Source organism: Corylus avellana, chromosome ca8 (assembly GCF_901000735.1).
Source record: "Corylus avellana chromosome ca8, CavTom2PMs-1.0".
NCBI lineage: Eukaryota > Viridiplantae > Streptophyta > Magnoliopsida > Fagales > Betulaceae > Corylus > Corylus avellana.
Window position 1 is genome coordinate 25,498,278 of NC_081548.1, and position 18,921 is coordinate 25,517,198.

Sequence of the window (18,921 nt, forward strand, 5' to 3'; positions counted from 1 at the left end):
ACGAGCCTTCAGAAAGATTCACTAACTAGTGCACCCCACATGCCACCGACGCATGTTTTACAGGAGAAGAGCGATGTTTATAGCTATGAAAGAGAGCATGCGGGGAAAGTTCAATTTTACATCTCATTCATGAATTGTCACTGGACCAACAGAATGCGGTATTATTAACTCACTATGCCATTTGCAGACACATAGAAAAGTATCAAACTAGTAAAACGCCTTGACGCTATTGATCTCATGGAAGCTTCAAACCAACAGAAAACATAACCTACCTTTCTATCATAACATAAACAAAATTTCATCTCTTCCATAACTTGCAATACAATCCTCAATTATCTTGCACAAAAAAAAGAAAAAGAAAAGAAGTGACGTCAAAAAATGAAACTCAGTTCTGCACCTACAATTTCATGATAAATATCTTGGGGGTAGGAAGGAAGATGACAATTATTTTGGAATTTAGGTACCATGGTCATCAGAACCAGAATGATAATAACAACGTTTAGAGGGATAAGTTGGATGTAGGTGAAGCCATCACTGAGAGAACGTCTGTCACGGAAGCCATGACGCTCAAAGCTGCTTTCAGAACATCCTGTGAACACCCTGGCTTTACGATGGTGCGCACCTGAAGAGAAAAGAGGAATTCAATGAGAAATTAATTGCAACCAAAGGAAAATGCAAGCCAAAATCTGATATTCATCTTATACTACTAGATGTTGATCAGCAAAAGTGCAAGTTAGAGAAGGATAGCATTACAGAAAAAATTTACTATCTTCTCCTTCCATGGTTCACAATCAAATCTAAACACATCCACCCCTCCACCCCTCCAGGATACTAAATCAGCAGAAGCAGCAACATCGTATGTTATGACCACATGATTGTGCACTTTGAGATCATCCTCTTTAGTCATATACACAAAAAGGACAAAAACCAAGATCGACAAGGCATAGATGATGCAGGCTAAAAGCCTAAAAGAACTCAACAAAACAAGCTCAAATGCCAAATAAATCATGAAATTAGGTTCATATTTCAATGGTGGCATATCCCACCCAACAGGAATGCATGTAGCAGGAGATGGGGCAGGCATGAGGCTTAAACCGGATCCCTCCATAGGCTACTCCAGTATTCGAGTCTTGTTGTAAAATTTCCCTGAAAATGAGAAGTCTCCAAGCTGACCCCTCCAACACAGGGGAGACTGGCTGGGAACAGAACCCCAACCAAAGCAATACTTGCAGTCGATAGTTTTGTTTCATATAAGTTTCCTCAACTTAAACTTGTTGGGGGTAAATGTAATTTCCAGAATTTCCAGAATTTCCATCATGGCCCAAAGGTCAAGCTGTGTTACTTCCCATATAAGATGTTTTGAGCCCAATTAGAACTAGGGAAAATAGCTGTCTATGTATGTGGATGCAATTCTTTCAATAGAAAGAACAAAGGTTAAAGCTAATATTTTCAGCTAATAAGGTCTCTGAGGTTTGTGTGACACAACCTTAATAGAAGGTGTAAAAATATGGTGTGATGCAACACCATAGATTCATGAAATTTATGAATCAAATTGAGAATAAATGTGATAACAGTCTATATACCATAACAAATTGTCATATCACAAGAGAATGTAAGGTAGCAACACAAAAAACTATCATGTTTGAACATCCCAAAGAATCGAATCCATCAACAGAAAGTGATGGATTACAAAACCTTGCAAACTGAATGGTTTTGTGCTTTCTTATTTTCATAGCAATGTTCATACAATGCACGAGTAAAACTAAAAATTCGAGACAATAGAATTGTAAGCACCTGGTCAAGATATTCCTGCAGTTTCTTGATGCGGCCCATATAATCCTGGTCTTCAACACACAGAGATAGAGCCTTAGAATCAGCACCAGGACCATCAAACTGAAGGGGTCCTGGATTTCTGTAGAGGTCATCCATCAAAAATTTTGCTGCATTTTGCCTCAACAGACTGTAACCAAAGCCACACACGAGTGTAGAACCAGTGTTAAAATAAAATCTAGTGGCACAGTAAATCAATGCATAATTCAAGCGAAGTTTTGTGGCCAAATTTTGTGCGTGAGTGTGAGAGAAAGAGAGAGAAAGAGAGAGACCAAAAATAATCCTAAAATATAAAATATAAATAAATCAATTTGAAGAAAATCAAATATCATTTATAACTTTTTATTCTTTATTTCTCTTCCATTATACTAAATACTAACACTATATCAATCAGGCATCTTGCATGCAATCACTAGGAGACTTACTCATATGCTTTGCCTCTCAAGTCAACAGTAGCTGGATGAATGGCAGGTTTTCCTATCGATGTGGCACCTGGATTTTGAGACCAATGCTTCACAGTCATCATTGCCTGATGTTCATCAAATAGTCATAACCATAGTCAACATTCTCACCAATTGCAAGTATTACCAAAGAGAAGAAAACACTGGAATGCACTGAACTTGAACTAAAAGACATGAAGGAAAATTACAAAACCCATATTTGTCAATTATTATGGCAGAAATAAAGAAAACCCTACTGTAATTGGAGCAGCACCACAACGCCATTTGTTCACTGGATTCTTCAGGTTGGTTACAGTTGCCATGTAACCATTCAAACCAGCTGCTAAAATATGGTAGCAGATATGGCCAAGAACCTGAAAGAATATGACCTCAATATTAACATGACAGGAAAATATTAATAGCTAAAAGTCTGAGGAGATAGAGCAACAGCTAGCTTTTCCGTACATAGGCATAGTCACAATCAAATTTTGATGGTAGTGATCCCCGAGCCTGATAACCGAAAAAGTGGCAGATAGCATTAAACTTCTTCCCTTTGTATGTGCCTTCTTTCTGTTCAAAACACCAAAGACATTAGCCACTAAGGGTCTTGTTCTATTAAAAACAACTCAGCATATACAGTTAACTGAAACCAATGATATGTCAGTTCTAATTTTCTTATCTTAAACGGCAATTAACTTCTAACAAAGAATCATGAATCATATTCGTTAAGCATCAAACAAACAAGAGTACAGGATAGAATATAAGTTGCTCAGAGAGAAAAAAAAGAAAGGGATAGAATAGACATCAAACAAGAACAATTCTTCAGCATATTAGTGATTAAGCAATGCAAACTTCAATAGGAACAAAATGTTTGAGGAATGACAGCAAAATCTGATACCAGCATAAAAGAAGAGAGGCAAGAATATCAGGCAAAGAACTCAATGGAATTTTGCATTTTGCACTTTGCACTTTCAATCATGTAAAACTTCTTTTGCGAGTAAATAGAGATTGAAGTAAACACACACACGGGGAACACCATCTGAGATCTTCCAACCAGGAAAAGAACAAAGAGTGTAAAAAAAAACTACGGGGGGAAAGGGAAACAACAAAAGAAACAAAATCTGTGTACCAGGCGCTTGTTCATTTCAGTCTCCACAAGATGTGCAAAAAGTTTTTCTGTCTCAATCTGTAAAATAAAGCAAAAAGGATATTAAAGATCTTAAAATTTGATGTATCCTTTTTCAAAACAGACGTGTCTAAAGCCTAATTACCTGTGACAATTGTGCAGAGTCATCTGATTCAGGGTAAAGGAGCAGCTGTAACATTCAAAATCTCAATCTCAGATGGGCCCTATAAACTCATTTAACACTAGATTTTTTTTTTCATTTTTTTTTTTTTAAGTAATTGGCCCCAAGGGGAGTCTATGGAAAATTGGTACCTGTTTCTTAATAAAGGGTGGCAAAAATTCAAACAAAGCAGATGCCCAGGGTGAAAGTTGAGAAGAAATGTTATCAGAAGAAACACCTTGCCTGAGCAAATTATGAATTTCCTGAGGAACCAAACATTAATATTAGAGCAAGAACACATTAAGAAACTTATTAATATCAAATGAAGATACAAAAGTAAAAATAAAATTGCAACCACTAGTTCTAGTTTGCTTGCGTATAGAAGCCGGAGAGAGGTGCTGCAAAAGGAATTACTGTTTAACTGCATAAGTTACCTTCAAAAGGGCATAAACTTCAGGAATGCTTTCTATAAGCCCTTCTGGTAATAAGATGACTCCATGGTTCTTGTCTGGTCCACATAAAATATGTCAGATTAATAATAAAAAAAAAAAAACTGAAACTATCACCATCAATGACAGTAAAAGCAACTTAAACTGTTTCAGACCTTGTCCTGCCCTGGCTTGAACTGCATCACAAATTTGTTTTGTGATATCAAAAAGTGTAAGCTTTAATGCAGCCACCTCCTCCCCAAGAATTACCTTCAAAGTGCATATCAAGTTATACATAGAAAAAAGATCTAGAAAAACATAAAGGTGTATTGACAAATTCTTGATGACAACATCAATTTAAATAACAGCAGAAAAGAAATACTTACCAAATTGGGATGGGACTGGAGAGTGCACTCCAAAGCAACATGTGATGCCTTCCGACCCATAAGTCGGATAAAATAATAATACTGGAACAGAAAAGAAATTACGGAGACTTTTCAATTGAACAAGATCAAAACAGAAACCAGAGTAAAGACAGGATCTTTTTTCAAACCAAGAAATGCACAGCAAGATCAATAATCATACTCTAATAAACTATGATCAAAATTAAATTGAAACAACCAGTTCGTTCATGAGGAATCAGAATAAGGGAACTAGATCCATTACCTTCTCTGCGGAGAGTGCATCAGTGCAAACATTGCTGATGAGCTGGGAATTGACCTGAAAAGAAATAATATCAATAAGCAAATCGCACATCAAACAATGTGCTGCACTGCACGCTCACACATCATGTGCCTAGGCTCTAGTTGCATGTAATCTCAAAGCAATAAGAAACAAAACTAAAAAAGGAAAGGGAAGCAAAATTGTCATCATCTGCAATTATCAAATCTCCATGCACAACATGGAGAACATTCTTAAAATTACAAATATACCGTCAACTTCATCTGACTGATACCTTACATATTGTATCAAAACCAACATTAGTTTCCAAGAACTGGTTCTTAAGATCTCCATTCAGAGTAACAGGTACACCAACCACCTGTGAAATTCATAAAAGTTTAATCGATAGACTGTGGTAGGACAAAGCTTTATAGTTAAATAAATTTACACAAGCTACAACGTATAGAATTGCAACAGAAGCGAAGCGTTAAAATTCAATTATATGGAGACAAATACCTATAAATATCACTCGAGTATTTCATAAAAATTCACATGCATAGTACCTTTGTTGTGCATTTTGCTTCAGCAAATGTTTCTGCAAGCTGAGCAGCATCTGTGTTTGATGTCACCCCTTCAAGAATAACAAACATTCATATTCACTAACTTCCAGTTAAAAATATATATGCGAACTTTAAAAATCATCACTTCCTTTACCTCCAATAATGACAAGGCCATCCAATTTCAAATCTTTGCACGTATTTAGGGCAGCATTAACTTGCTCGGTTGTTCTAATTTGATCTTTTGTCCGTCCCAGCAAATCATAACCACCTAGTGAAGCAGAACCAAATTATACAGTTCATGAGCTTCAAAGCATGATAATTTATTATCTGTACATGACAATTTCCTTGTACCATCGCCTACCTTGATTTTTGTAGGTTGAAAGAATGTCTTCTGTTATCTCAAGAGTTTTCTTTGCAAATAAACCTTCTGAACCACCTGTTTACAGTTGCAAAGGCATTGGCTTAAGTAACTAACATTTTATTTAACCAGAAAATGCACACAACATACTCTCATATGTGAACCAAAGTGACAACAAAACATATTACAGACAGGCAACAAAAGCACAGCTTTCTAAAAAATCTATGTTTTAATACGAAGAATTTATACAACCAAACACCTTGAAAACTTCATAGAGAATGAACTTCCAAAAAAAAAAAAAATTAAATCGGACCTGATTATATATATCCAGGTGCACATATACATAGGTGGATAAAAACACATTTCTGACGCAATCACGAACACGCATACCAATTTACAAAACCCAAAATAAAAAAATAAAAAAAAAGATAATAGAAAATGCAGATTACCTAGAAATCCGAGTAAAGTACTATTGGGGTTGTGAATTTTAAGAGCATTGTGAAGACCCCAAATAACATTATGTCCTCCAGGAGATTGTCTCCCACAAAAGACTATTCCCACCCTGTAAAAAGAAAACACATTAGACGAATAAGATGTAATGATAATAGAACAAACGTAAATGAAACGACTATGAATTAAAATCAGATGTGCACCTCTTAGCCGGATGCTCAGTGATAATCTGAGCATCTGAGACTTTTGCAGTTTTCCTGAGAAAGTGAGCCAAAGGCTGACCATAAGTGTGTGGGAAATATCGGCTTATGATGTGGAAATCATTGGGGTCTACCGCTGTGGTTGTATCACCAAATTCAACCCTGACAGTAGTTCCCTGTATAATGACAAATGTTTGATTACCTCAGTTATAATTCCAACCCTTCTAAAAACTAAATTATGAACCACACTTTAATCTTTCATATAACGCATATCCCATTTATATTGGAAAATATTTGTGGAAAAGAGTGGCAAAAAAAAAAAAAAACACCCATTTAAATTTACAAAGTCTCGAAGGAACATTCTGAATGTTCACGCCCAACCAATAAGAGTATTTTTTTTAATCAAAAAATTCCCTTGTGTCGCATAAGAAAACAGCAGTTTGCGGAGGGGAACAAAAGCATTTGATCAGAAATTCCAAAGTCATCTCAACTACATAAGTAAAAGTCGCAAAACAATTGCAAATGCTTTTTGCACGATAGATTAACAACCAAACAAACATGAACCAAAACAGTGTGGCAGTGAACAACAACAGATCCAATCGAACAACACCCAATCAATTCTTTTGCACGATAGCAGATCCGGGCAACAATCGGATCCCAGATTTTTTCGAACACATAGAACAACCCGTTGAATTAAACAACAATCTCAATTAACTCACCAATATTCGAGAAAGTGTAGGTAAGAGAGGGAGAAAGAGTAGAGAGGGACCTGGAGACAAGGAGGGATTTCAGGTTCGTAGTGAGATCGGATTTTTTGGAGGTCAGAGAGTTCTCTGGGAATACCATAGTCTGAATCCATCGACAATTTCTTGTGCTGTGTGTTTGCGTCGTCGTCGTTGTTGTTGCTGCTGCTGCTGCTTTGAACAACTACTACTGTGAGTGGGGTGGGTGCGCTTCAAGAGACCGTTTATATAGCGGGGAAAGGTAAAAGACTGGGCGATACAACCAACCAAAGTGCAGCCGGTTTGGTCTCCCGTGGCATCGCTCCTAGTTCACCTTCTCTCGCTTGTTATTTACGTAACTGCCATGGATTCTTTTTGGCATGACGGATTTGCCCTCTTGTTCTGGATTGGATCTTTTGTATTTATTCCTCCAGATCCTTTTCAACAGGTACCAACAGAAGTTCACGTATCCTTTTCATAGTTTTTATTTTTATTTATTTTTATGGAATATTCTTTTCATAGTTACTATTATTTTATTGCCATCGTCAAAGATTTTTCACCATATTTGTCCCTTTTTTTCTCTTAAAAACACTTTGAATTAGCTTTTTTATTCTCTATCCAAATTCACATTCAATTACCATAGCAATCCAAACATGTTCACTTGAAATGTTGAGAATTGAAAAAAAAATAGAGAAAATAAATTCTATAGTTTAAATTGAAGTTTACAAAAATATAGTAAAATACACCATTAAATATAACGAAACAAAATATTAATCGTAAAAGCAAATCTTCAGTACCCTTTTAAACAAAATGAAAAGGGTACTAAATTAGTAGGGTACCTCCCGTAATTTAGCTCCCTCCTCCTCTCCCCCTTCCCCCTCTCCTGTCCTCCTAATCCCCCTCCCCTTCTGCGCATTTTTTCTTGATTTTCTTTGTTTTTGGGCCAGAAATCAGCAACTCTAGCCGCTACTGCCTGCCCTCCAAGGTGTTGTGCCTCCCTTCTCCTCCCTGGCCAGTGCCCATCATCTACTCCACTCTGGTCGCTGCTAATTTGTTGGCTGTGTTGCTTGTTTTGTTTGTTTTGAATAATAGTTTTCTCTTTAGATCTACTATTGTGAGCGATCTACGAAGAAATAGTATAGTTTTCCAACTGTTTTGGGTCAATGAGGAGTATATATAGTCTTCTCAATAGTAGATATGTGCTTTTATGACTAGTTTTTTTGTTAGGGCTGGTTTTTTTTTTTTTTGTCTGTATTTTTGTTTGAATAAGGATTGTCCAGCCTTTTGGTTGTGGATGTGATCTGTTTTTAGAGCGAGGAAGATAAGTTACCTATGCATTGAGTTGAGTATGTTTATAACATATATAGTGTTACAACTGAAAAATAATCATAGGTTAGCGGATATTGATGTTATAGATAGGTTGTGAATATTTGATTTTTATGTAAACATCTATGATTTGTAACCTCGTAACTTCTTCTATGATTTTTCAGAACTTTTTGCTCTGTGATGTAAGAACATTATGCTCGTGATCATTCTTCAATGAGACTGGATTTTTTTTAAAATAAATAAAAATCCTTGGGATAAAAATAAATAAATATATAAAATAACATAGATACAATAATATTGCATCTCTTTAAATATTCTACATACGGGGAACATCATTGACTTTGGTTCTATAATATGGAAAGAATATTAAGAAATTTTCTCACTGAAGGTTCCCATTTGTTACTCTTTCCCATGTACTAATCAAAGGTTAACAATTTATGTTCAACAAAAATTAAGCAATTACTGTGGGCGTGGATTTGAAGATTGGCTCATTGAATCATATGGTGGTTTAAGGGAGATCAATCCCTTCCTCGAAATTGACAACAACTTGTTTCAATTGTTTCGTCCATGCGGCTTCTAGTGCATTTGAAAAGTCAATTGTGACTTTTGACAATCAAATTTTCACAGGTAATAGCTGTAAGTGAATCAGGATCTAGGAAAATGGACCAGGGTGTATTAGAATTCAAAATATAGAGTGATGGAGAGGATCCTAATTAAAATACAAATAGGCAGCTGAGCGAAGGATGAGAGAGCGAAGCTTCATGTGCACATTCCAACGTTGGAATATGCTGCGCAAGGACATGGTTGTAAATTAAAAGAAAGCCAACTGACTTACCAAACAACGTAACTTAAAAAACGCTGGCTGTATTCCTCACCTAACGCTCCACCCTCATTGCTTTCTCACAATCACAAAGGCCTGTAACTTTTTTTAGTTAAAAGACTTATCGCTGCTTCTATTTTAATCAACAACTTCCATTGTGCGGGTAGCTATAATTAGGATCCGTTGGATTTGTGATTTAAAAATAATAATTTTAAAATATATGGTTAAACGTTTGACAAAATCATAATTTAGACTTTAAAATCATAATTTAGCCTTTAAAATTGTGTGTTTTTTTTGTCTACAAAATCCCAATGCCAAATCACACTTTGGTTTAGATCTGTCTAAGTTGGTCCAGCTTACCTAACCTGGTACTGGTAGAAGCATATTTTCAACCGACAGTTAAGAAAATGAAATCACACCCAATCCATATTGGCAGGGGATGAAGCAAAGTTCGTAGCTTTCAGAAGAACAAAGATTTCGACAGTAATACAAATACCGCAAGGGAAATTAAGGGAAAAAAAAAAAAATAGTTCCCAGCCAAAAGAGGCTCCTTGTATGTTAGAATCTAGGATTTAGAGGTGGGGAGGCGTTAATGAAGAGAATATGACGCAAAGAAGACGGTAATATATTTGGTTAAGCGGGAGAGAGCGCCCACTCCATGCCGTCACAGAGATCATGGTAATATTCATCGAGAATTCTATCATGATTTTGAAGTTTGAACCTTCAACATGTGAACAAAGTGTAGGAGAACAAAATCAGCAATGAAAACCCATAAAAGGCCACATAAAATTGGTTTCTGTTGAAGGAAAGATCCATTTTACTTGTGGTCCAACAGAAGAAACGCAAACAAGAAATTCGCAACTCCCAACACAAAACAATCACTAAGAAATATGCGAGCAAAATGATGTCCCATTTGAAAAAGTAAAAATAGTAACATATCATACTTCTAATTGTTCAACTGGGAAACCAGCATGTCCTTTTAATTTTTTATCATAACTCCATTACACTCAACACCTAAACACCAAAATAGAGAAAGGGATTGAACATATAAGAGAAGATGAAAGTCTTTCCCAAAAACTCAAAGAACAAGGAAACTCGGTTTCATCTTGGTCCTTGAAGCTTTGCATCTCCTAGTCTTTACAAAAGATTGGGCCATTAAGTATCCAAACATCTTACTTCTTGCCCCTCTTACTCCTTGATTTTTCTTTCCCACGTTTTCCATTGGAACTCTTCCCAGAATTACCTCGGGCATTGTGGGCAGAGTGAACAGGCAAATGATGCCCAGGAACCAAAGCAGGGAACCCAACAGCAGGGATTCTGCAAAAAAAAAGAGAGACCAGAACATATATTGAAGGCCATCAAATAGGTACATAAACCAACTTTGTCAAAGCATAATCAAAACAATAAATTGATAACCCATTTTCATAATTACCAGGCCTAGAGTATGGTAATTCACTAAACTTGCAAGCGCAAGCACAGCAGCCTCTTACAAGGAATTTAAAATTAGTAGTATTAAAGCATAAAAAGAGCCTGAATAATCGACCCAACATATGTGTTAGTCGCATGATCTAGATGGACAAAGAATGTCCAACTAGTTTATACACGCCCATGTGCAGTCCAAACTTATAGTACATAGCCAACCCATGAGAGAAGTGAATGATAGCTAGATCAAATAACCTGAATTCTTACAACTGGGAAACAAACAACTCAGACTTCTGAATTAGGAATGGAAGAAATGCTCAGCAAGGATATAAATTTCTCGTTCAAAAAAAAAAAAAAAACAGCTAGGGGTGAGAGTAATTTGGTGAAGATGAAGTGCTGTGAAGGAATATTGAGACTTCAGAACAACCTAGAGTAGACCACTACTTGGCTCAATTTACATCCAGCATATTGCAAATTTGCAATGACGAAGTTAATAAGATATACTTTCTACATGTTACAAGTTGCTAAGCAAAAACTAAAAAATACTTTCTACATTTGGAGGAGACTACCTTTGTGGGCCGTGGGTCTCCCTTTTTCTTTTTATTTCTTTTTATTTATTTATGAATTATTGTCATTTTAGATCTCGTATAAGCATGTGACCCATTTTCCATCAAATTTAACAAAAAAAACCCTAATGAAAGGGGATAAGTGAAAGGACCTGATTTAACCAAAAAAAAACCCATAATGAAAGGAGATAAGTGAAAGGGCGAAGTAGTTTGGGAGACATCGTAACTTTTTAAAGTTTAAAAGAACATTGCAAGAGTTTGAGAGGACATTGCAACTAAGGTGGTAAATTTAGGGGTAACAAATATCCGGTATCATGTTACTATAGGCCAGCTCTTATTAATAGGAAAAAAAAATTTCCTTCCTTATATAGCACTAAGATTTCTATTTCCCCCACTCAGAAATAGATTACTCAAACAATTGAGATAGTAAAAAAGAACTCATTTGAAGCTCGTATTAAGACAGGTGCACTGAAGGGTGTGGCGTACCCGGTCAATTCGATGAAATTTGCAAAAGGTAAAGAAGGCATATTGAAGATGAAGTGAGCTAACTGGATTTTAGTCTATTTTTTGTTTAATAACAGAAAATAAGAAATAGACAGAAGTTATTTCAGTTTTCAGTATTACATATCTCTTGAGAGAGAAGTGAAATTAAGATGTTTAAGTCGAGTTGGTCAACTCCAAAGCCACACACAAGCAATTACAAGTACAAAGCAACCAAGCTCAAACAGCACTACTTAGCTCAACCCAGTCTATACAATTAGTTTAGCGGCCCAATTCACTAAGCAGTTATACACGCCCGAATTCCAATTGTGGTCCTCAAAGGGTTGGAAGTAAAATCAACGACAATATATAAGAGAGAGAGAGAGAGAGAGGGAGAGAAAAAAAAAAAAAAGAAGCAGCAAAAGATGGTTCAAGATTCATACCCAACAAGAGCACAGCAGACTCCTGCTTGGTCATGGGAGCACCAAATGCATTGACCGATTGCAAACTAAGCCGTAAAGCTTGATTCTCAGCATGACAACACTGAAGCAGACGCCCCAGTCTCCTGCATTCCCCTTCCAGATACCTACTCTTCGTCTCAAGATCCCTCACGTACATCTTTTTCCTCTCCCTCGATCTCACCGCCGCATCCCTATTTCTCAGCTGCCTGAAAAAACGTCGGGTCCACCCATCATCACATACAACTCTTGAAAACTCTCTATGAGACGCATATAAAGTTCAAATGGGATACATGAAAGAAATAAAACTCTATACAGCTCCTTATTACTTTAAGTCCATTGCGACAAAGTCTACAAAGGACCAACGAGAATCAGAACATGTCAGCGGAGGATGTGAAAGATCAGGCACCCATCTTGGAAAACTTTAATTAGAGATTACAGCACTAACGAAAACTTTAATTATAAATTAATTTTCCTGATAGCAACCACACAAGGCTAACGAAAAACACCAATATATTAATTCCTGAAAACAACGATCACACCAAATTAGAGATAATTTTCTTCAGAGGATCATACAATAAAACAATGTTTAATTTTGATAACAACACAAAAACTTATAGTCTAATAAAGTGTCGATAAATCTAGCTCAAAACCCTATAATTTAGGTTTTAAGAAGTCCCTTTTTCTTCTCGGATTTAGATAAAATTTCAATGAACTAGTGGTACCTTTTTCGTTTCTTGGAGAGGGGATGATCATCATCATCTTGACTTTGACCATCGTTATCATTGTTGAGCACGTTCTCTTTCCCCCAATCACCATTTCCGTCATCTGAAGCAGTGGAAGAGTCCTTGTCGACCTCACCGGAAACCTCCCCAGGCGAGTCCAAAAGCACTTCCGCCAAAAAGCTATCACAGAACTCCTTGGTGGGCTCCACCGCGACCTTCTCGTCGTCATCGTCATTCATCAGGATGGTCTCGACCTCGTCGATCCACGACGAGACCGGACCCGCGGAAGGGTTCGACAAGTCCTCGGCGGATGATGAGTCAGTGAGAACAGGGGATTCGACCGGGAAAAGAGAATTCGTGCCCTCCGGTAGTTCATCGAAAAGGCTCCCCCAATCGATACTTCCAATAACGTCCGCGTCCCCTAGAAAATCAGGATCTTCCATAACCGAAAAATTACTTAGATAAAAAGAGGAACACTAAAATCTAAGCGAAACGAATTATTCACAGAAAAACGAACCAAAAAAAGAAAAGAAAAGAAGGAAAAATAACTAATAAAAAAGGAGGGAGAGGGAATTCATGGAAGGGGAAGGCTGTTTATTGTGAAAAACATGTTCCGAGTATTTATGTTCGCATCTAAAAACGCGTGGTGGGCTGGTTTCCTTCGTGTGCAAGGAAAACCAAAAGACTGGAGACTTGGTTCCCGTGGACTCGCGCGGTTGTCCCGCCACGTGTGGTGGGCAGAGAGAATCGGATTGTAATATGATGACATGGACGCGTTGAAGTTAGGTTGCATGGGGTGAAAACCAATCGGTTCGCAGAGGATCTCAAGATGTGCGCGATGCTGTCACTCAACCAATAGAATCGCGCTTATCGGAGGATGTGGCATACAAGCTAGGAGAAACGTGGAGAGGGATATTGATTTTCCTTTTTTAATTCTTTTTCCTTTTCAAACACCGCCTGGATCCCAAGGCCAATAATTATCCAAAAGGATCTCTCTATTTCAAAGGAAATGGAGAGGAAAAGAAGGCGGCAAAAATGGTGCAACAACCAATTCCTCTCCATTTCCTTTAAAATAAAGAGGATCTCATTTTCAATGTTATAATACCAAACAGTTAGAGCATTTTTTGTCTCTATTTTAATTAAAAAATTATTATTTTAAAATATCTACTTTATTAAAGCACCTAACCATTTACTTTTACTATTTTAGAGAATGATAATTTTTTTAAATAAATAAAAATTACATTTAATATTGGTGAACACGATAATAACTCACCAAATTTTTTGTTAAAATAATTAACCAAAATAACTCACTGACTGCTGTTAGTAATTGAATTCGAGCGGTTTGTGGCCTTACATGAAGCCCATCTGGTTTATAAAGAAATTAACCTTCTTTACATGTTTGTTAATTGTTACACAATTTTAAAGCCATTAATTTAAAAAATCTAAAAAGTTTAATGCTTTTTTTTTTCCCCTGAGAATAATTGGATTCCAACGATGAAAGAGGCGTTTTTTTAGATGATTCGGTTCGAAATTAATTATTAGATAATATATAAAATATGAAAAAGACTATCCAAATCCAGTGGGTAGCCAACCAAACCTTAATGGCTGAACCCAACATTTAGATATACCATGCAATCTCGATGACACCTTCTGTTCCGCTGGAAAATTATACTGATTTCATTGAAATAGAGCAAGTTGCTCTCACAGGACAATATCACAAATACAGTTAAAAATTTCTTTCATCTAAACCTAAACCTAATCTATGACTTGTTTAACAGCTGCTTTTAACTAAGCATTGGCAGCAAAGTTGACCTCCCTTCTAAAAGCTCAGATTAGAACGACGTTTAGTTAATTCGACATGAATGAAAATATCCTCTTCCTTTTATCTACGTACATGTCCACACAAGCATCCTTTCCTTTTTCAGTCTCGACTTATGGAGATACCCTTGCGTGTTACAATATCGACGAGCTCTTTTCCACATTTCCTTTCGGCCTTCAGGCAACACACCCACAGGCAGCCGATACTCGAGTTATATAAACTCACAAAAGATGCACAGCGAGTATTGACACAAGGACGGGGTTTAGCGAAAACATTGAAAGAAATGGCGCAGCCAGGTCCACTTATAGAGTTATAGGTGCAATTCAGTCCATTAATAGGCGCAATTCTCATTCAAACGTGTATATATATATATATATAACACGAGAACTGCAATGGTAACACGCGCAGATAATCTAGCCTGGAATTTCTATCGCGAGCGTGTGTACATATATATATAATAAGAAAGCGGTCACTAACTCCCATTTCTTCCTCAAACGACATAATTCTGCACGGGTGAAACTTCACCATTTCTTGTAAAAATTAGTCAAGGACCTGTCACTAGTAATCGCACTCTGCCAAACCTCATGAAAGCTTGAAGACATGTCAAGGTTGGAGCTGCTGAAGTTATGGCGCCTTAATCCTCAGACATTTTTTGAATGAACGCTTCAAGAAGTAATACCTTGTCCCTCCAAAACAACGGTCTTGACCAGATGATCATGGATAAAACCCTATATCTGCAGCACTAGTGCAAAGGAGGAAGGAGGTCAATTTTGGATTCAAAAGAATAACGGGGTAAAAGGGTGTTTATGTTTCTAACAGAACGGGTCAAACAAATTTCCTATAAAGCCACTAAAACACACAGAGAGGCACCAACTCAATTTGTTTTGGACACATAAGTATGTCCCTAAGTTATCAAGAAGGGAAACACATAACCTTTTTTTTTGGCTCTTCCTAGAGGCAGAAAAGCATAATGTTGTTCCCTGATAAACATGTTTCTTTTGGTTAGAAGAAAAACAAAACTAAGATACATGCTTGATACATTAACCAGACAACTTTCCCTGTTTTCTGACAAACTTTAGAGTTTTTAAGGGTACCAGACCTGGCCCTAAAAGCATAAATGGAAATATCAATAGATAAAAAAAAAAAAAAAAAAAAAAAACAATTAAGCTTTTGACTAAAAAATGAAACCAGGAACCCGTTTTCTGACCAACTTTGAGCTCGGCGAGCCCAATTTTCAGGATCTGACCCTAAAAGCATAAATGGAAAAATCATTAGCAAGAAAGCAAAATAGGTATAAGTTTCTGACTAGAAAATAAAACCAGGAAGCCATTTTCTGAGGAACTTTGAGCTCGGCAAGCCCAATATTCAGGGCTACCAGATCTGGCCCTAAAAGCATAAATGGAAAAATCATTAGAGAGAGAGAGAGAGAGAGAGAGAGAGGGAAAAGTTTCTGACTAGAAAATAAAACCAGGAAGCCGTTTTCTGAACAACTTTGAGCTCGGCAAGCCCAGTTTTCAGGCTACCAGATCTGGCCCTAAAAGCATAAATGGAAAAATCATTAGAGAAAGAAAAAAAGGATTAAGCTTCTCACTTGAAAATAAGACCAGGAGCAGAAATATAAGAAAATGATCTCAATCAACTAATCTCCGGACCCTTCAGGAAATGCCAACAAATTGCAGTGACATCTATGATGGTAGTACCAATCGCAACTAGTGACCTACAATGGATGTGGGCTTATAACAGCAGGCCCAGTCAAAATCTGAAACATGAACTTCCTAACCTACCACACAACAAGTTTGCTGAGGTCCTATAATACGTTATAATTGACCAAAGCCTGTATAACCATCCATGTAAAGTTGTAAACCTACGTTATAATCTCACACCATCTTCCAAATACAATGCCTAAAATGTTTTATCATGAATTGAGCACCATATATTCATGGAACCTACCAATTTTCTCTGAACTAGGTGAGATTTGGGGCTGGTAGGTAAGCATCAATTTGTTTGGAGCAATCCCCGTGGATATTATAGTTTCTATTAGACACAAATTCAACATAATCTCAGCAAGATTCAACCATCACCTTAAAAGCACACCTCAATTGACAACTTCCAAAGTAGTTCAAATAATTTAAGTTGCAATTCTAAAATCAAGTCAAGACCAGATGAACACCAACAACTTGACCAAACATCTCAATTAATACTCGTGACTATCATGCAATATTAATTTTTTTGAAAACAAGTAATATCCACTCAGTGATAGATGACGTGGGAAAAAATTATTGTTCAACAATTGAATATCCCTAATATATGGTGAGAGATAATCGTCCAATTAAAGAGATCAAGAAGAAATAATTAGAAAGTAGCCTAATTATCATATCAAAGTTAGAACGAGGCCTATTGAAAACCAGAAATGACCACAAGACAAACATAGCGCCTGTTTACTATTTGGGAAGCAAATGGCTAAGGCTCCAAAAAAGCAGACCGTTTCCAAATCCACTGATCACAGTAACAGAGATTTAAAATCAGTGGTTTGCATTGGCAACACTCAAACTGAGCCAATGGACTTAAATAAATGCAGAAATCATATAAAGGAGTGGTTTGAGTGAGATTAAGTCTCACTTGTTACAAGCCAAAAGCCTCCAGTATGATTGCCTTATGCACCACCAATAGATTCTGAACTAAACCTAAAACCCGTTACAGCCAGTGCGTTAATCGAACAAGTGAAGCTCAACACAAGTAGAAATTAGAAGGATGATTAACAATAACCCAGTATCAGCAAAGATAAACTACAAAAGGCTCATAAGACTAGCAAAGAAGTTTGAGCATACCACAGCTAAACTATGTTCTTAATCGACACACTACAATCAGGAGCAATAATTCTAACGAAGACCAATTTCAATCTCTCTCAAAGTAGCAACAACGAAAACCCAACCGAGCCTACCGAATGAACCAAATTTCAAGTACTGTACCGTAACAAATGGAAAGGGAAACCGCCTCCAGACATCTCACTGCCTCTCCTCCTTCTCTCGGTTCCACAGCTCAATTCTCGCTCGCCGCTCCTCGCTCCCTTCCCTCCCTGGCACGGGGGTCCGGCTCCTGCTCCCGCTACGCCTAGGACTCCCGTGCCTTCTCCTCCCACTACTACCGTCTCTCTCATACCTGTCCCTACTCGATCGCTTCCCATTCCCACGATAATCACGGTCCAAATAATCCCTATGATCTCGCCTATGCCTCGGGCTCAAACTCCGGCTCCGGCTCCGGCTGACCCTATACCCACGGTACCTCCCAAAGAGCTTCCTCCTCAGCTCCCTCCCAATCAGCTTCACGTGCATGAAATTGCAGTACCCACCTCGGTTGCAGTTGTTCTCCTCGAACTGCCGGCACGTGGCCTCGCGAAAATCTGTGACCGGCGAGAAATCGGCGATAATCGGCCGGCCGGAGTAGAACCGGCCCTGCAAAGCCTGCAGGGCGGCGGCGGCCTGGTCCTCCTCTTTGAACTGAACGTAGACGTTACCGATCATGTGGTCGGCGAGATTGTCGCAGACGTTGAGGCTCTCGATCTCGCCGAACTTGTTAAGCTCCTCGAAGATGTCCTCGTAGAAGTCCTCGAAGTGCTCTTGGATCTTGCGCGGGTCGATGGGCTGGCCCTGCGCGTCCACGCCGGGGGTGATCATGTCCGGCCGCTGGTACATGTTGGAGAGGAGGAGCGTCGGCGAGATCGTGGGCCGGTTGTGGAGGCGAGAGCACCGATCTCCGTGGCGACATGCGCCAATTTTGAAGTAGAACGGGCAGTTGACGCGGTCCTTCTCGGTGCCGAAGATCGATGCCAAGTGCTCCGCCATGGAAGCTTTCTTCGATTAAGGGGATGGATCGTTATTAGGGTTTTTTAGGAGACCCAGTGGATAGCAAATTGAAGGTGGAAATGGAGATGTGTGAAAAGCCCTAATTCTTGGCGGGGAGAGAAAAAAAAACACAAGAAAAAAAAAAAAGGGCCCTAATATAGGAATTGGGTTCTGGTTTGGAAGCTTCTAGCTACGGGAGCAAAGTGAGCCTAACTCGCCTATCGCCGGTTAAGATTCATGGAGCTAGTAGACCCGCCAAGGTGGAACCTTCATCTATTAGGCTATTAGCATCGTACGTCGCATCGTGGGCGTTAAATGGGTTTACTTTTGAAGCCTTTCACCTATAGCTAATAGCTATATTCATTTTTTTTTTTTTGGCTGGACTACGTACTGAATATGAATTTGTATATGGGCTGAGCTGCTCTCGGGCTTGGCTCATAAAGGCTCGTTCTTTTGATTTTGAAAAGCCCAATGCGAGTCTCGTTCAAGCTCGTTTAGAAAAAAAAGCCCCCAAGGCCGAATTTATTTA

The 18,921-nt window shown here is 38.0% G+C and overlaps 3 protein-coding genes across 6 annotated transcripts; all 3 read right to left on the reverse strand.

The window, feature by feature from the left end:
- Positions 1-257: 257 nt before the first annotated feature.
- LOC132189385 (pyrophosphate--fructose 6-phosphate 1-phosphotransferase subunit alpha) lies at positions 258-7,210 on the reverse strand. Its single transcript, XM_059604117.1, has 19 exons — positions 6,982-7,210; positions 6,216-6,388; positions 6,012-6,124; positions 5,566-5,640; positions 5,359-5,472; positions 5,208-5,275; positions 4,940-5,023; positions 4,651-4,704; positions 4,371-4,451; positions 4,161-4,254; positions 3,991-4,064; positions 3,709-3,819; positions 3,542-3,586; positions 3,400-3,456; positions 2,736-2,840; positions 2,528-2,644; positions 2,256-2,359; positions 1,795-1,960; positions 258-622 (listed from the first exon to the last, which is right to left on the reverse strand). Exons 1-19 carry the CDS (start codon positions 7,069-7,071, stop codon positions 500-502), a joined length of 1,848 nt encoding a protein of 615 aa, XP_059460100.1. The 5' UTR covers positions 7,072-7,210; the 3' UTR covers positions 258-499.
- A 2,761-nt stretch (positions 7,211-9,971) lies between these two features.
- LOC132190534 (bZIP transcription factor 60) lies at positions 9,972-13,372 on the reverse strand. Its single transcript, XM_059605553.1, has 3 exons — positions 12,732-13,372; positions 11,992-12,215; positions 9,972-10,397 (listed from the first exon to the last, which is right to left on the reverse strand). Exons 1-3 carry the CDS (start codon positions 13,172-13,174, stop codon positions 10,159-10,161), a joined length of 906 nt encoding a protein of 301 aa, XP_059461536.1. The 5' UTR covers positions 13,175-13,372; the 3' UTR covers positions 9,972-10,158.
- A 1,505-nt stretch (positions 13,373-14,877) lies between these two features.
- LOC132189506 (splicing factor U2af small subunit A-like) lies at positions 14,878-18,682 on the reverse strand. 4 transcript variants are annotated; one of them, XR_009441045.1, is made up of 3 exons: positions 17,520-18,682; positions 16,006-16,084; positions 14,878-15,292 (listed from the first exon to the last, which is right to left on the reverse strand). XR_009441045.1 is itself a non-coding variant. In XM_059604248.1 (2 exons), exon 1 carries the CDS (start codon positions 18,390-18,392, stop codon positions 17,556-17,558), a length of 837 nt encoding a protein of 278 aa, XP_059460231.1. In that variant the 5' UTR covers positions 18,393-18,682; the 3' UTR covers positions 14,878-15,292; positions 17,520-17,555. The 4 variants fall into 4 exon arrangements, 2 of the variants coding, with proteins under 2 accessions (XP_059460231.1, XP_059460230.1); XR_009441044.1 differs by having other exon boundaries at positions 14,878-15,936; XM_059604248.1 differs by lacking the exon at positions 16,006-16,084.
- Positions 18,683-18,921: the final 239 nt, after the last annotated feature.

Coding starts and splice junctions, on each gene's coding strand:
- LOC132189385 (XM_059604117.1), bottom strand. CDS start 7,071: ATGGATTCAGACTATGGTATTCCCAGAGAACTCTCTGACCTCCAAAAA. Junction 6,389..6,981: donor AAATCCCTCCTTGTCTCCAG/GTCCCTCTCTAC, acceptor GTCATTATACAG/GGAACTACTGTCAGGGTTGA. Junction 6,125..6,215: donor ACTGAGCATCCGGCTAAGAG/GTGCACATCTGA, acceptor TTCTTTTTACAG/GGTGGGAATAGTCTTTTGTG.
- LOC132190534 (XM_059605553.1), bottom strand. CDS start 13,174: ATGGAAGATCCTGATTTTCTAGGGGACGCGGACGTTATTGGAAGTATC. Junction 12,216..12,731: donor CTCTCCAAGAAACGAAAAAG/GTACCACTAGTT, acceptor ACGTTTTTTCAG/GCAGCTGAGAAATAGGGATG. Junction 10,398..11,991: donor GTCTGCTGTGCTCTTGTTGG/GTATGAATCTTG, acceptor TTTTTTTTGCAG/AATCCCTGCTGTTGGGTTCC.
- LOC132189506 (XM_059604248.1), bottom strand. CDS start 18,392: ATGGCGGAGCACTTGGCATCGATCTTCGGCACCGAGAAGGACCGCGTC.